Source organism: Haliaeetus leucocephalus, unplaced genomic scaffold, assembly GCF_000737465.1.
Source record: "Haliaeetus leucocephalus isolate CR32 unplaced genomic scaffold, Haliaeetus_leucocephalus-4.0 Scaffold536, whole genome shotgun sequence".
Classification (NCBI taxonomy): domain Eukaryota; kingdom Metazoa; phylum Chordata; class Aves; order Accipitriformes; family Accipitridae; genus Haliaeetus; species Haliaeetus leucocephalus.
This window is the reverse complement of record NW_010972972.1, coordinates 5,577,738-5,595,642: the sequence shown is the minus strand read 5'-3', so window position 1 is coordinate 5,595,642 and position 17,905 is coordinate 5,577,738. Positions and strand designations below refer to the sequence as shown.

General features: G+C 45.8%; 1 protein-coding gene across 1 annotated transcript in view; it reads left to right on the top strand.

The window, feature by feature from the left end:
• Positions 1-2,536: 2,536 nt before the first annotated feature.
• The window catches only part of GDPD5 (glycerophosphodiester phosphodiesterase domain containing 5), a 104,976-nt gene continuing 89,607 nt past the window's right edge, over positions 2,537-17,905 (top strand). The window contains exon 1 of the mRNA XM_010576628.1: positions 2,537-2,653. Coding sequence (XP_010574930.1) covers positions 2,537-2,653 — 117 coding nt within the window. The remainder of the gene's footprint in view (positions 2,654-17,905) is intronic.

The window sequence follows — 17,905 nt, the reverse complement described above, 5'->3', positions numbered from 1 at the left end:
TTTGCAACGCAATTCTTGTAAGCTAGCAAATAAAATATGTGGTCAAAGCTTTTAGAGGTAGAGGTGGTCTGTCTGCCCTCTTGCCATGCCTGACTAAAGCAGGAAGAGGTGGAAATTGGGAGAGATGCTCTCCTTTGGAGATTAACTCGTGAAGGATTTCTCATGACTGTAGCCTACTCGGTTTTTAGGGTGGTAATATGGGGCTTGGCAGTGGAGTTGTTAATAGGCTGTGCATAACTTTTACATCCTGCTTATGTCCCACAACATCTTGTACATCACTTGCTGCTTAGCATCTTCAGGGCAGAGATTAGGGCTTTGTCCAAGACCCTTAAATAGCATCTAATTCTGCATGTCCTCAGTGTTTCTGCCCTATTCTAACTGACAGTTGTTTCTGCCCGCAGTGTGCTGCCGGCATGTGGGGAAGGCAGACCGGGGAAACTCATTTTGTAGGGACAATCTTGCAGCTGACAAAAGCTGGAGATAGGAGGCAACTTGTGCAGTGACTAATGCTGAGCTTTATAAATAGCACGAGAAGAGATGAAACGCAGGCAGGGAGGTGACCTCAAGCATGAGGCCGTGGAGGTAACAGAGCAGCGCTTAGGGGCAGATGAGCCGGGAGAGCACGGGGTGACACGATCAGCAAACGGCTCCCGTTTCAAACTGGATGTGTTTGTGCCTCTGTCCTGCATGTCCTCCCTGAGGGGATGAACGAAACCGTGTGGGGATCTGGGCCAGCTACAAATGGATAGGCAAGTCCTGCATGTCTCATCTTCTGCCCGGGTCGATGCCTTGAGCAGCACCCAGAGCGTTATAGAGAGGTTTGAAAAGACAAAGCTACATTTTGTGGGTCTGTGTGAGAGAAAGGCAGAGGACCTATGGGTTGTGGGCTCTGGAGACAGCGCCGTAACGGTCTGATGGGCTTTGAAACCACGACGACCGACTAGCAAGATCTGTCTGCCTCCAGGATGATGAGTCCTGGTCAGAGACAGTCGGCACAGGGCTGTCCTGGGCTGTCAGCATGAAGCACAGAGTGTCAACGGGCACGAAGAAGGACAGAAGCTGGAAGGGTTGAGCTGTCTGCGTCCTCGCTGACATTTCTAGACTCTGCCGCAGCGTTTGCAATGCCTGCGGCATCCCCTTATGCATCGGCTGTAACAAAAAACAGCCAACCCCATCCTTGGCGGCTTCCTTCCATGGGCTGTGGCAATGAAAGTCTCTTCGGTGGCTAGGTTATCTCCTTAAGCCCTGTCATGCTTTGATGCCACTGAGGATGTTGCTACTTGCAGCTGCCGCAGCTTTTTGCAAGACCTGAGCAGCGGGGATCCTGCGTGTAAGGAAATGAAGCATTTACCCTCGAGAGGGTGCAATTTCCTGACTGCCCACGTAGCACGCATGCAACTGCACGCTCTGGAAGGGCAGCTAAGGGCTTTGCAAGCTCAACTGCTGTTGAGCATCGCTTGTAGCGCACCGACTATCCATGCAACAGCAACATGTGGGGCTGTGGGTGTACACGTGTGTACCAGGAACCTGTGGAAAACCCCAGGTGGGAGTGAAGCACAGCTGAGAGCAGCGTGACGTCACCAGACCGGCAAATATTTGCTTTGAGGTTCCCATCCCCGAGCGCTGACTCTATGAATTAGTAAGAGCGTATGATTACTTGGTCTGTTCTTGATACGAATCTCGCCAGAGACAAAAGCAAGCATCTAAATATATTAAAAAAAAAACCAACCCAAACCCCTGTGACGCACAAAGCCTGCAGTCGATGGAGCGGAGTACTTCCCTTGAAACAGTGATGTTCCCACGCGTGGCAAATAGAGCAGTTGCATCGGAGTCAGTCCGGTCCTTTGGGAGAGAAGGCTGTTTGGCGGAGAGGGGATCCTTCTCCTGGGTGAAGGCTGCAACCAGCTCTGCATCCCCGTGAGCCCTTGTTGGAGATGCATATAAAGGGAGAGGGTAATACCTGCCTCTTCCAGCACGCACAGAAGCGTTAGCTCCTCGTCTGGGACTGTTCTGCAGACTCCATAGAATACTCAGGATAAACTGATTTACCTTGGCTGGGTTTCAAGTTTGCAGAGGTCTCTGACTCAATTTTAAGGTTGTGCTTGTGGAGGGTATGGTTCTTTACATTTCAATCATTCATAAAAATCTAATCATCCGGGCTGTAAATAATCTATCTACTGCTCTTGTCCTTGTGTGGCTTTTCTTACTGATAGCTCCTATGAATACATTTGCTTTTAGTGGTGTGGGAGAAACTGCACAAGGAAATAAAACTTGCAAACTAATTAAACTTCTTGGTCTTGTTAAGTAACAAGCTGGAGATGTTGGCAGGGCTGGGAATAGATCTGATTATCATTCCTCCTCTCTTAATAGCCAGAGGACATGGTTAATTATTAAATTGCTTGTTAATGTATTGAAATATTGCTTGGCATTTTTAATTTCCTTTTTTTTACCCCCTTTTATTTTCTCCTCTCGCTGAAGGGCGCTCCCAGGACCTGATGGATTTCTGATACCGCGCTTCTGAGGGGCTGGAAGGAGCATGGTTAAACACCAACCGCTGCAGTACTACGAGCCGCAGCTATGTTTGTCCTGTCTGACGGGGATCTACGGCTGCCGCTGGAAACGGTACCAGCGGTCACATGATGACACCACCAAGGTGGGTAGTTGACCGTGTCACCTCTTCCTAGTGGCTTTGGGATGGTTGAAAGGGCTGGATATTTGATTTATTTTTTCTTTTTTTATTGCTGGCTTAGACTATGGAAACCACTGGCCCTGTGGCTTGGAGGTCAGCGAGAAGTTCTCACCATGTGGTTGACATAGCAGAGGGGCATGGTTGGTTGGTCGTGGTTCTCAAAGGGAGTGAGTGGTGTGGGTTTGGCCAAATCTGTCCGTATTTTCCTTTTGGTGCTGGGGCAGACTTCTGTTTTGCTCCTTGCTCTGTGTCTTATTGGTGTGCTTGTGTTTCTTTGGCTGAATGCATTGGACCTGCATTTCTGCCTAGTTTCTAGCTTCTGTGCATGTGAAAATAAGTTTGTAGGTAGGGAAAGGCAGCAGGAGGTGAGAACTAGCTGGGAATAAGCGGCAGAGCTGTTAGAGGTGACTTTTTCCTCCCCTGGATAAACGCAGTTTTTAAGAGCTCTGACAGAGGGAATCCAGGCAGCGGGGCTGGACTTGCGCTTTCCCTGTTGTTTGGGGCTGTGAGATGGGGTCTCGTGAGACCTGACTGACGTGTTTATAGGAAGAAGCATGAAAAAACTGCTGTCAAAGCTGTCCTGTTACATCTTCTGGCTAATGGTTGTGTATTACTGTTCTGTGCTCTCATGCTGTCTGGGGTTTTTTTAGCATGCTCACTACTTAAAGAAATAAAAAAAAAAAAAACCCAACCCAAAACTTAAATTTCATTTCTTCTGGCAATGCTCCCAGGAGATCCTTTAATTGCTTTTTTGAGGGCTTAGTTTTGCTCTGGTGACAGTTACTTTCTCTGTTTTACTTTTAAGTTTATAACCAGGGATCTTCCTGGCTGTGGAGTGCCTTTCCTCTGGAAAAGAGGCTGTTAAGGAGAAAACACTTCTGGGCAGCAGATCCCATGCCAAAAATGCTCCTGGTTCTGAATTGCATCGATTGTTGGTGGTGCAGCTTGGCCGGGAGCTCCCATGTGAATTGAAAAGTCATGGCTTGCATTTGTGCAGCGTAAAACAAATTTCCTTTTGCAAAGTAGAAATGTTTGTGCTGTTTTTCCTCTGCTTTCGGTCTGGCTAGCTTGGGTCAGAGTGACTGCTTCTGAGCCAGCAGAAGTTTCCTTTGAGCAAATACCCGGGCACATCCGTAGTGGTGGGTGTAGGTGGGTTTTTAAGACTTTGTCAGGAAAACAGTGGGATGTAATGTCTTGGCATCTGTGCATGTACTTAAAGACTCAAAATGCCTAATTCCGTATGCCTTGTGAACCAGAACATTATGCTTCGTAGCTAAAAAACCATAGAAAAATTGCCATTGACTTAATTTGTCAGTGAAAGCTGACTCTGCTTGCAGTGATTTATTTTACCAAAAAATCAGTGGCAGCCTTCCAATTCTACTTGTAATTTCAATTGTTTTTCTAGTGCTAGAAAGGAATTTGTTGTGTTTAAAGGTACCTGAGCTAGGCTTAAAAATATGTCCAGTCTCTGAGTTGGGCTTTTTAAGATCTACGTGAGGCCTCAACTTCCACTTTGTTGAAAACAGAAATGGAGAAAACAGCTATTGCAGGAGCAAGAGAAGAAAGTCTAAAATGAGCTACAGGCTATGCAAAACCAAAGCTTGAAGAATATGTTCCCATCTTGCTGTCAATGAAGTGCCTTGCAGGTGTTAGTGCTGGAATGAGCTAGGTTGTAACACCGTATTTGGAGGAGAAAAATGCAAATGAAGGCAAATTGTCCTCTGTTGGACAGGTCTATTTGCATGTGCATCTGCAGAGAATGGGTGTGATCTCTAGGATATGTGTAAAATGAGTGAGAAACTTTTTTCTTTTCTCTTCTTTTTTCGTTTTTTTTTTTTAGCTGCAAAATAGTCCTTGGCTGTTTGTGCAAGCAAGGTAACTTCTACAGGCTGAAAACTAGTATTGGCATCCCTCTGCCTCTCCAGGTGGGGTGGGAGAGAGTTTCATGGTATCACTCAAATGCAGGACCACTTGTATGGCAAACTCCAATCTCTGCAGCTGAGTGAAGCTCTGAAGCAGGGATGGACTTACCCCAAGATGCAAGGTGCTCCCAGCATTGGGGTTTAGTGATCTCTGGTCCGCATGAGAGGACTTCGGGGGTGTGTGAGAACTTGCCAAGGTCCCAAGATATTGGATTGGGATAGGAAGTGTTATATATGCTAATTGGCTCCAGCTGATTGATGTATATCCAGCCACAGTATTTGGGTGTATCTGTGAAAGATTAACCAGGAAAATACTATACCATAATTTAGGTGCCTATTTGCTTTACACAAAGGCAGTGGCATATTGATGATAATACCTATTGTATTACCCTGTATCTGACCCTAGAGAAACTCAGCCACTGCAAGACCGGAGTACATGCAATTGTAGCATAATACATGTTTTCCTGAGCATGGTTTCTATAAAAAGGGGTATGGCATACTTGAGAGGTCTTCAGTCTTGCAAAAATCTAGAGCTACCTGGGAAGGAAGGAGTAGGGTATGTACATGTTTTGTTTATACCCTGTAATTATCAGAAGGCAAGGCATGTATTCAAAGAGCAACTTTTTTTAGTGTAGGCTCCAGCATGGTTATCTGCTTTCTTTTTAAGAGCTCAAACTTTCTAGAATAAAAGGCCTTCACTTAAATTTGGGTTACAACCCAACCTCGAGTCCTTGAAATCTGCTGATAACTGTGAATGTTTTTCCGAATTGTGCTGCAGCTCAACAGCCAGAGTTTTAATGATTCCTCTCCTTTCCCCCCAAATATATGCAGATCAGGCTTTCTACTACACATTAAAAATTTACATGAAAATGAGTTTTAATTGTAAGCTTGAGTTCTAAGTTTTTTGGGAGACTGCTTGCTAGAATTGTAATTATCTCTTGCTTTCCTCTGACCTTTTGAGAATGGAGGAGGGGGGCTGAAGGCACCCAACCTGCACATTTGGTCTCCTTTTTAAATTTTGAACAGCTGAAAAATTCCTTTTTCTATTGTGTGCCTTCAGCTTTAATGGCAAGACCCCCTTTCATGTTTTTTAAATTTTTAATGTTTTTTTAATGAAAGGCATATAAAAGAGAAGAAGAAATGGTCTTGCTGAGATTCGGACCATTATAATCTCTGTGGCTGGTGTGAGGAAGCAATTTCTGATCTAACTACAGCTTGTTCGTCAGGTATTCAACCAAGGTAGTTCTTATGAAGTCAGTGCATCATCTTAACAGGGCTCTATTGCCCTGAACACAGAAACTGTGGGTAAATAAGCTTTGGCTTGTAGTTGCCGTATGGGCTTTCAGAGGTCTGAAGTTCAGATGGCAGCTTCCAAGGTAGCTCCCAGATACCACGATCCTGTTGATGGATTGCCAGCAATTAAACACAGAGCGCGGCACTGCTAATTGCGGTGTATAAACACAGTGCTCTGTGCACAGCTTGTGTGCTTCACCCGAAATGAACTGCTGCTGGGTGTTATGACACTAGAATAGCTCTTGCTCCCAGGGTAGAGTCCAGGGCTGGCTGCAGCATCTTTTAAAGTCCATCCAGAGATGTTGCAGGATCAGTATTCATGTGGGAGGTGTTGATGGGTTGCATTGTATAAACATGAAGTTAAATCTAAGAACTGGTTTTGTTCAGTGTGTTTTTTTTTATTGCTTGCAAACCCATGTTGTCTGTACACAGCAAATATCACACCTAGGAAATCATCCTAGGTGGGAGTGGGGAAAGAGATATTCTGTAGAAGAAAATGGCAATGATCATTTTTCATCTATCCAACAAACAGAAGAAGCCACTTTTATTGGCTGGCTGGTTATTTTTGCAGTTACTGTGTATTGAAAAATCTAGGGATCTTTATTTTATTTACCTCTAGTTCCCTGTCAAATAGGATAAAATACTATCACGATTTGCAAAGGGCTTTGGCTCCTCTGCTTAGCGGCAGGCACAGCTGATGCTGTACTTCCCAACCACGAACCTTCTGAGATAAAAGTTGAGGCAGACAAAATGTGACTGGGAACTCTTCTTGTCTCCCACATTTCCCTTGGAAGCTTCCCACATTTACAAAACTATCTTTTCCTCCAGAAAATTGCCAAGAATAGGCAAGGATAGGTGCCTGGTTTGGTTAGGTGCAGTAAGAAGGGCCATCATCACCTGGGAAGGAACCCAAAATTGGCAGCTTTGGATCCCAGGTGACTGAAATTGCAAGATCCCTGTGATTTTTCTGCTCTTCAATGTCATCTACAACATTTAAATGGAGGTCTCTTCGTGAGCTTTCTGTGAATGGTGCACTTCATGGTACTTCTCTTTTCTTCCTCCCATTTCTCTTGCAAACACCCCGGAGGTGGTGTGAGTGAAGGGAGCAGTATTAGTGATGACATTTTATACGTACAGAAATCCCACCGCTTTCTGAATGCTCTGATCCCACAGGTGTTAACCTGAGCATCTAATAAACCAAACCCTTAAGAACCTGGAAAGGAGGTGAAACTGGAGCTAATGAGATGCATGTCCAAGCTCAGGAGTGGATTTCTTTGAAAGCTTTGGGGGTGGTCAGGACTGATGGCCAATGCAACATGGGTTGGATTTTGGGTATAACGTTGATGTGTTTTTGTCCTTAAAAACACAACTTGTTCAGAATCCAGCTTAAAAAAAAAAAAATCCCTCTTACCATCTTTCGGTGTAGCTTTGTAGGGCTGAGGCATATATGAACATAGCCTGCTTAAAGCCCCTGTGCCTCCCAGAAACCTCATATTTTTAAAGCTTGTTTTTACACATCCAAGGCATTGCCGCCCTTCCTTTCTCAGAGATCCCCATTAATTGCTGATGGGAGCAGCACAGGGACCTGGTCCAAGAGCTTGGAAATGCTGGTTGCTGGTACCCATCAGCTTCTGATGCTGGGAGAGCTACTCCTGAAGCCTTGCTTCCAGCGCTGCTGTTGTGTGGCATTTCCCCATTGCTGTATTTAGACTCCATTTCTATGTGCCAGCAAGTGTCCTTGCTCTTTTTTTGTTGTCCTCTCCCCAAACATGTGTCCTTGTAGGTCATCTCTTCCCCATCTGGGACGTGGCTGCTCTGGTCCTACGAGTAGCTGCTGCAACCTTTCCCCTTCTGCCTCCATCCTCTTCTGACAGTAATATTCAGTAGTTGTAGCGGAGATGTCTCCTCGTTGGTGTAGCTTTGCAGGCTTGCTGCTCCCATCAGTGAAGAGCTGTCAAGCCTGGAGCAATGCCTCGTCTGGTGAGTGCAGCAGCTCCTCTGGACCCAGCAGCAGATGCCCCACAGCCTATGGAGTTCAGGAGCTGCCATGTTACGCGCTGATGGATTGTGGCTGGAGAGTCTTTGGTACCTGATCAATAGCAGGGCAGCAGTAGCTAAATATTACAGGCTCTTTGGAAGCACCTTGGGCCAGGAGCGTTGCTTCATTCACCGTCCCTCTTGACAAACAGGCTTTTATACCTTTGCTGGGGAAAATACCGAGATGTGTTCTCAACACCTTCCTGGGGCTGCTCTGATTTAGTGCAATAAAAACTTAATAGGGCTTGGCAAAGTGCCTCAGCCTTCCTGACCTGAGGCCTCTGCAGCAGATGGGCATGTTGAAGTGGGAGGGAATTGAGAATTTCCCAAGCCAGCCAGTTCTTGCTCAGCACTCTCCAGGTACCTCCCTTCCCTCCTCAGTATAGCATTCCAGCGTTAATAAATGGAATTGCTAATACTCAGGCAAAATACCAAACCCTCCTATCTTTTGTGTGTGAAGTGGCATAAATCCCTTTGCCAGCTTTTTTTTTTTCCTCTCTGTAACTGGGTAAACTGAGGCACGGAACTCAAGCTGTTGTGAGATGACCTGGTGGTGGCCAGCACTGATGAATTTTGAATCCCAAGAATCATCCTAACACGGACGCTTCTCGCTGGTACCTGTGAATGTGCTTAGGGGGTTCCTGACGGCACCGGCTGTTGCCCGTGGGTTTGGAGGTGAGGAGCTAGGAACAGCATCTCGTGTGGCACCGTGACCGATGCCACCAGGAATCACAGGTAACTTGGTGGGTCATAGTTGTGTTCACTGCAGCTTTAACTTGTCTGCCTGTGAATTCAGGCTCTGGGTAATATTAAAAGTGGCCCCTGGACAGGGCTGACCTTTTTATAGGTGATTGATTAGCTCATATAGCAGTGGCTTAGAGAATTTCTAATGCTTTGTCATTACTACTTTATTCAGAAACTTTGAAGTGATCCATGCACAAGTTCCCTGTGATAAATGGCCAGGCTAGCCCCTCTCGGATACACAAAGGTGCCTTGTGACTTTTCTGACATTACGGGCCTCCAGGGTTTTATTCAGATTGTGGCATTTCCTTGTTATAGCTGCCAGATGTGCTCCCTCCGACTGTTTTTTCTTTAGGCATTGTACTAATTATCTGGGTGAAAAATTACATCATTGGAGCCCATCATCCCTCCTTCCTCCCGTTTGCTCTTGCACCTTTTCAGGAAGATACAGCAGATGCTGCTTCTCCTGTCCTCCTTGAAGCAACTGTGTGCATTGTGTTGCCTTAAAGTGTAATTGGGGAAGGTGAGCTCAGAATTACTGAATTGTCAGTAGGTTGTTTGCCTAAAGAAACCCACATAAAATGCCCCAGAAAGTCCCTAAGTGGCTGGTGAAGCTCCAAAACCAGAATAGCAAACCAAAAGAAGATTGTAGGGACCTTTACCACCTCCAGTTTTCATCCTGAGTTGCACTGAAAACCAACCTTGATTTAACAGCTTAAAACAGGGCTGAATAATTAGTGAGTCTGTAGTCTGTGTAGGCAAGTAGATCTGGGGACTGGTGGCCAAGTGCTGTCTGTGCAGGAAAAAGAGGCTTTGGGCTCTTGACAAGGGGATGGGGGAAGAAGATGGGAACAACACCTTAAAGTTAAGGAAGGATATAGGCATAAAAGGGACCTTCAAACCCTTTAAAGATCCCCAGACAAGTCAGGACAAAACTGGACTTGTCCTGTTTCTGATATTCAAGAAATCCCCATGCTTCTTTTGTCCTTATTCCAGCAGCAGCAGCCTGAGGAGATGGCTCTCATACTTTTTTTTCCCCCCCTTTATCTTTGGTTTCCAGACAGAAGTCTAGGCTGCCTCTGCTTCCCAGGAAATCCATTATGTGTTATCAGGGGGTTTAGCCAAGCCTTTCCTAGAAAGTATTTGGAAAGCGATGACTTCAAACTTGCCATGCTCAGCTTGGGGAAGAAGAAAGGCTGATAGCAGATGTGGTTGGTGCCTTGAAGCTCTTGAAGATAAAGCCCTGCTGAAGGAGGAAACTTTAAAGGCTTAGATAGTTGGCTGTGAGGGCACTGATTTCTCACCTGTTACTGGAGTGAGCTTCTTGAGAGAGACCGGGCCAGAGTTTGAGGGTTCCCGAGGGGGCTGAGGGAAGAGATGGGAGGAAGCTGCAGCCCATCGTGTTGTTCCCTGTGCTGGAAAAGCTGATCTGAGACTTGGAAGTTGCACCTGTTGCCAAAATAGCAACCAAAGATGATCTCAGGTGCTCTGCTCTAGCTTGTGAGATGTTCACCCTGATATTTGCTTTGACGCTTCTCTCTGAATTCTTCCTTGGATGGTTATGGCTATGCCAGTGTTTCCATGGCAATCATTCAGATTTTGGTACTTGGGGAAGAAAAGGCTTGATGCATCTATTGCCTCCTGATGCAGCGTGTCCCATCTGGGATACTGCAGTGCAAGACTTGCTGAACACATGTGTGTGTTTGCTTTGTAGCTTTTTTTTAAATCTGGATAATACAAAGATGCTCTCAGTCCATTGATCAGCTACAGACATGTTTAAGGCAGAAGATGCTTTAGCTGATACTTTACCTCCTCCTACCACCTGACAAGTGGTTGCACAGAGCAGTTAAAGCAACCCAGCAAGGAGCACAGCTACTCCTAATTTCTGCTCACAATACTGCTGCTGCGTTATCGAGGGTGACACCGCCAGCATAACTGGTACCTTATAAATGCTGTGTGATAGGGCATGCGTTGGCTGCTGCTGAGCTATCAAAACATGTTCTCGTATGGGCATGTTGTGGTCATAGCAAAGAGATGGGGACTGCTGGGGCGTGTGTAAGAGCGGTGGAGAAATACAAAAATGCCCAGAGCCAGATGCATCTCCCTGTCCTTTCTGCAAGCAGCATCATCAAAGCATCAGCAGTGCTCACTTAGCAGGGAAAATTGGAGAGCTGCTGTAACGGAGATTAGAAACCAAATTGCCCCTTATGATTTGAATAAATGCTTTGTGCAGATGCCTTGGTGTGAGAGGTGAAGGCAATGGGTTTGTTGTGGCCCATGGGGCAGCTGAACATGCTCGTTAGAAAGCAGCAGCAGCATTGGAGGAGCTGTGCTGCTGCTTTTCTTTTGGAGATGGTGTTTTTACATAGCGCATCTCCTAATCCTCTGTTTAAATAAATGCAAGGTGTCTGAACTGTATAGATATGGGAGGGGAGATGGGGGGAATATTTAATACTTGTAATGTCTCTCCCTTTAAAGTATCTTGCTACTCGTGTAGCTGGAAGCTAGTATAAATGAGATATCAGACCCTTCCTAATGAATTGGGCGTTTGCTGTTAAAATTTATTCCCTTAAAGTGAAATGTGAATGATTCAAGATGGTCCATCTGGTTAAAAACATGAGGCCTTGAACTGAGGCTTCTGATGCTTTTTTGGGTCCTTTTGCGATAAGACAAATGAGGAGCTGTGATCCATCGACATAATGGATTGCTGTGCTGTGTCTGTGATATGTGTATTAATTCACTTTATAGTGAAAGACTCTTGTAATTCCTGCTCAACAAGAGCTGTTAAATGACCTGAACAGATGATCTAAGCCCCGTTGGCGTGATATATTTGTGTGACTATAGGCTTTGGAGCTGGGACTTTGCTGGGTCTTCAGTGCTAATCCCCAGACAGCCAAAGGTCACTGGTCACAGAAATTGCTTGCTTTGCTGAAAACCACTATTAGAGGATGGGTGAATTTGCCCTTTGCCACGCGGTTTCAATTTGTTAATGTTTATGACTGTAGGTCTGAGGACATGGGAGTTGTTGATGGAAAGATGCTTTTTCAAGCCTGTTTGATTTGAGGTTGGGCTCTAAAGCATTGGATGCTGCATGTTGAACATGACCAGTGTGATTCAGAGCTGAATCCCCATGAATGGATGTGTCCGATTATGTTGGAGTGATGGGCTAAATACAGGAAAATCCAATCGTTGGACTAAATATTGATTTTTTTTTTTCCCTTATGGTTTTTAATTTTCCCCGATGCTTGGAATTGAAAGCAAAACTACCCTGTTTTCAGGGCTTTACACATCACTTAAACATCCTTTAAGTTCACCTTTGAGCCCTTCATTTTCCAGGGAGGCTGTGACATGACACGGGGTGGATGATTGTGCAGGGAAGGGGTTTGAGATGCTCCCAGCTGCCTGGGGACACCTCACCCTGCCCAGCCTCCGGCTCCTGCTTGCAGGTTTTGCTGAACTCCCTCAGGTTTGTCACCCTTGTGGTTGCGCTGCCTTGCAGGAATTGTGCTGTCCGTGTTTGCGGTCTTGCTCTGTCGTGAAATCTGTTTCTTTTGGCTGTGGGAGATGCCTGGGAGTCAGGGGAAAGTGCAGATCTCTCCTTGTGTCTGGGGTTGCAGGTGGGTGTACTGGGAGCACAGGTGCTGTTCAAATGTCTTGCTTGTTGATGCTTGAATGCTGAAATGCACTCAAGCTTCAGCAGTGGTGGAAATTTCTTTCCCCAGTGGGGAAGATGAAAAGGCAGGATTTCTCTCAATTTTTCCCAAGGCTGTCTGCCAAAGAAGATCTCGTCTGAAGTGTGACTGCAGCCAGCCTTTGAGGCTGAACTGAATGTACACAGGGTATTGTGCTGTCATTATAACATGGTTTTTCTCCCCTATCTCATTCTCTTCATTGCATATTCCCTAAAGCAGGTCTGTGGTCAGCTGAGCCAGGCAGGAATTGCACTTGCTGTGTGGTGCCATCAGACCAGACTTTGCAAGGAATGTTACTGGGTCTATCTGGGAGTGGCATATTTTGGCCTTCATGAAGGAGCAAGACCTCTCATAGGCTGGGTAAGAGTCCCATGGTAGACTGGCAAGGAGCAGAGCAGTGTGCTAGCCTCAGAAACTGGGCTTAACCTGCTAGGATCTTGCTTATTGTTGAGACCCACATCCTCAGACAGCTCCTAGAGAGGCTAGGATAAACCTGCCGTGGGGCAAGGCTGATGCTGAAGCCATTGCCTGCTTAGATGAACCTGCAGAAGACCATTGCTGGTCACCTTTAGATCCTACTATGGAGGTACAAGCCCAGAAAGTTGGTATATTCAAGACTGCTTGACTAAAAGGCCAGGCTGCCAGGCAGCATTCTAAATTACAGTCAATTCACTAAATACAGTTTAAGCCTTAATGGGTTTGGGTTGTGTTCTTCCTCCAAAGCCATTCTTCAATACAAATAGTCGGCTATTGACTGCAGATACTGTGGCCTCCATAAATTCCTGCTTGTTCCATGTGAAAGATATTTCCTACTTCAGTAATGCTTGTTTGAAGGATGGGAAATCCCAAGTCCTTGACACCCCAGGAAAGCCACAGGGTTTGATAACTTGCTGTCTGGTGCAGCCTAACACTGTCGGGGTGAGGATGTTTGACTAATGCTGAATCTCTGGCTTAGCCCTGATGTAGGCAAAATGCCTGTGGGAGGGAGTCTGCAAAACCCATTGACTGTTGTGCCTGAGTTAGGATTATGGGCTCAGACTGGGTGATTAACGTGCCCTATGATTTATAATGCTTTATAGGTGTCAAAGGTTTTTACTGCAGAGCATCTGCAAAATGAGTTTCAGGCTATAAACAGCCAGCACTGAACTGGAGCTGCATCTGGAGAGAGGGGGGAGGCAGGCAGGTGGGAGATGGGAAAAGAGGGGTTTTTTTGGGCCATAGTCCCCTAGAGCCAGCCCTGCACTTTGCAAACAGGAGCTGGTGGCTCTGTCAGTTGGGTTTTTCCAGGGCTTTTCCCTGGACACCTGGGTACAGCAATGTCCTTCCAGTCTGAAGACAGTGGTGTGCAACCACTCTTGCAAAATCTTTACCAGTTTGAAAGATGCTGGGTGAGAGATAAGACTTGGATGCTCAATCAATTCGGGTTTTAACCTGTCACCCCATATGGGAGAGCCTTTCCAGGCTGTCCCTGTAAGTCCCTTGTACTGGTTTTGGCTGAAGCAGAGTTAATTTTCTGCCTAGTAGCTGGTATGGTGCTATGTTTTGGATTTGGGACCAAAACAGTGTTGATAACACAAGAATGTTTTAGATGTTGCTGAAGAATGCTTATACAGCATCAAGGTAGAATATTTACTGAATTCCTTCTAAAAGGCCGGGAGGGGATGAGGTAGTGGTTCTGCTTGCTTTCCAAAACAAATGTTTTCCCTCTCAGCTGTGTAGTTGCTGTTAGCGCTTTTAAAATTGAATTGGATAACTCCTTTTTCAAAAGAGGCAATGGGAACCTGTACTCCTGCCAGTGCAAACTTCATTGTTGGTAGCTGCACTAACACAGATTAATTCAATGTGTTGCTGTTTACTGAGATATTTAGTCCTTTCCCATGTCTAGAGTCATAGATGTGTGAATTCTGAAGAGAGCAAATGATAGAAGTGAAATGATATTAACATCATGGAAGTTTGACTTGTCTGTTTTGGTGTCTGAAGTCCTCTTTCTAATCTCAACAAAGATGGTGAAAACCCAAGGTCCTTTTCCAGAGGAGGGTTTATGTTTCTCACCCAGAGGGAAGTGGTTGTGACCTTGCTGCCCATCAGTCAGACCTGACTGATTTACTTTACTTTGGGGTTTGAACTCACCAGTCTCCTGATCCACTGAGTCCGCTTTCCCAAGCGCCTTTTTCTGATTCCCAGGTGTCCTGGAAGAGATCCAAGGACAGTTGTGCTGTGAGCATAAAACGTTGGAGAACGACTTTGGAGCTTATGCTTGCTGGGTGGCTGGATGCCCTGGGAGGGTCTATTGGTCAATGGAGAAGGCTTTTTTTCCTTTTCTTTTTTTCTTCCCCTTGAGTAGAAGAAATTTCCCTGCCTCTCATAAAAGTAGACTTTACGGGAGTTGATCAAGGATGCTTGTGGGTCCAAAATGACCACAAAAATTAGCTAGATGAGAAGAAAACTTGGCACCAGTGGGAGTAAATGAATGAAAGGGAGGAAATAAAAAGGAGCAGGATTAGCTTGTGATGACGTTCCCTCGTTAAGTGTCTGCAGAAGGACAGAGGTGATGGGACAGAAGTGGAAGTTACGGGACCAACAGTCTGAGAGTAGATGGGGTCTCCTGCCTTCCCCAGCATGTGTCTGTCACCTGGGACAATCTCCTTCTCCTTTTCACTACTGCTTGGCCCCATCCCAGCTCGCAGCCAGCTGTTCCCACTGCAACTGTGAACGGCTGAAAATAATCATGCAAGATGTTGATGGAAACTAAGAGGTAGTGTTCCCACAGGGCCCTGCTCGGGGACTGCTGATGAGCTGTGCTTTGCAAACAGTCTCCTGTTGGTGTCCTCGCTTTATTTTCAGCGGTGGATTAGATATTTGTAAGAAAAATTTAAACTTGGCACCACTTTAGCATTAATTTTAAATGGCTGTGAATAGCAGCCTTCAGGGAAGGGAAAAAAGAAAGTAGAGAGGTCTCTGTGCTGAAGAGGTTGAACTTTTTTGCGAAGCCACGCGTGGAGCACAGGTGGTCCAAGACAGCGGTGTCCTGCAGCTATAGCCCTTCCAAGATGTATATCAGCTTCCAGGGAAGATGTGCGAATGGATTTGGGTGCTCCCTGGGGGTGCTGGTACTTTGCCAGCAGGAGGAAAGATGCGGTGATGGAAAGCCCAGTTCTTGCCAGATGGGATGGGTGGGAGATGCTGCTGTGCAGATGGTGGGGCACAAGCTGATATATCAGTTGCTGCTGTGTGGAGACAGCAAGCTTAGAATGGCAAGGTTTCAAAATAGGGATGGGCTGCCAAATGTTGGGGAGGAGGGCATGCTTTGGGGGGGTGAAAAGGGAGAATTGGAGGGAGAAGGTGAGGCTTGAGCTGGGAGAGATGGTCCCGTGTCCTGGGTTATCTGGGAGAAACCTGTCTAGGTGTCTGCTGTGCTAAAGAGCTTTTTAGAAGCTCTGCACAACTCCGTACAGGGGTGCTCGAGTGAGGGATTGAAATATTTGCTGTAAGCTTCAGTCAGGCACAGAGCTAAGCCTGCCCAGTGTTTGTTTCTGCTAATTCCTCTGCCCAAAGACACATGTTTTCCTTCAACCTCATCCCTCTGGTGTTGGATTAATGCAGAATTGAGAATAAAAGATTTGGGCAGAGTAAATTTTCAGTGAAATACAGTTAAATAGGCAGTTGCTTTTAACAGCTGCTGCCATCCTATATGTTTATGAAAGGGGAGAAATGTTGATATAATGGGAAACAGGCGGCCTATGCCAATACCCTCTTCTCTCCCATCCCTTTCATAAGAGTCCTGCCTCGGTGCTGCTGCGAACTGATTTGGAGATCAGGAGGAGGGCAGGCTATGCTGGGGAGCGGGATGCTCTTGTGCATTTTCTTTCACAACTGATGTAACTTTTAATGCGTGTGTATCATCTGCTTTTATTTTCCTTGGGTGACACATCCTATTGTTTTGGTGAAAGCCACAGAGACAGCGCAGTGTGAAAGAGCAAGTGTTTTTGTCACGCTGTGGTTCCCCTGGCCCCACTACACCCCGCTGTACTGCGGCAGCTTCGTGCTCCTTTGCAGAACGTGGTGGTTTGCGTGTGGGAAGGTCCTTTGGTTAAAAATGGCAGGGAAAAGCCAAGTCCTTCTGCAGGACTGTAAAGCTGTGATTAACAGAGCCATGTAACAAGCCTTTCTCAGATCTTGGCAGAGGTGGCAGGTTTTGGAGCTCCTAAGTTCCTACAGGTGCTGAAAATGAGCATCTGGGAAGAGGGCAGTGTCTTGTACCACATGGGAAAGCCTGTGGCCAAGAATTCTCTTCTGTCTGGCTTGCCACCTGGCCCATGAGCAGAAACCCACCTAGCATGGGTTAGATACACACTCATCCAATTTCAAATGCTATACCCAAATAGTCAGTGGTTCTCCTCCCCTTGACCAGCATAAAGACTGGTCTATCTCAGTGATCTCTGGCTTAGACCAGAAGTTGCATCCTGGATTTAAGAAATCTGATGAAAGATCTTGTGGCTTCCTGGCAAACTTCCATAACTGGCATTTTTTTGAAGGTTACACTGAAAAATCCTGATGTGCTGCTTTCTTTTAAGCTGATTTTCATTTTTTTGTTAAACAGAATTTCTTGGCAGTTGTGTGTGCAGGCTTTCCTCACAAAGTATTTGTGGGGTGGAGCTCTAAATGAGGCACATCTTGCCATGTCTAAAGATGATAAGTGGTAACTGCATCATGCTAGAGAAGTGGACATATTAAGGATTAACTTGCAGGTTCTGGTGCTATGTTCGGAGTGCTCTTCAGTGATTTTGATGCTATTCTGCAAAACAGCATTGTCTTGCACTGTTTGGCCTGCTGTTTTGGAGAGTGGGTTGCACTATTTTGAATTGTCACATGTCCTCTGTGGCCTTAGAAAATACTGCAGGGATGGTTTTAAGTCTGCACCAACCATCTTCATTTGCATTGGCAGATATAATTTTGCTTGAACAGCCTCTAACAGTTCACAAAAGTGTGTTACTCGGATCTATTTCTCCGTGTTTTACTGCGGGTAATGTTGAGGATTCTCATTCTCCAAAACCATTTTTGAAAAGTGTGCCTAAAAACCATGTTTAGCTGTAGCACAATATTCAAGTAAGTGGGTGACATTCAGTGGCCTTTCTTGTACAGAAGTCAAGCCAGATGATTTAATGGTCCCTTTGGTTTTTAAAATGTATGTGTTTTATTTTGTGATGTAAAAAGCTTCTAAATTGAGGGCAGAGGTTAGCTTGCCAACTACATCGCAGCTGTTCATCCTAATTTGGAAGGAGAGGCTGCTAGAAGTCCTGGAACAGAAAGGCTTGGAAGCCGAAATGCTTTTGCATAATAATATCTTTCTGCCTTTTGATACAGATGTTCATATTCATGCCTCCTATTCTGGGAGTCTGGCCAAGTTTCTGCATAGAGGAACTGCACAGTTCCCGGTCCTGCCCTTCACCCCAACAGCATCCCAGAACAGGTACAGCCTGAGAGTAATTTCCTTGCTGGAGTTTCCAATCCCTTTATTAATAAATCAAACT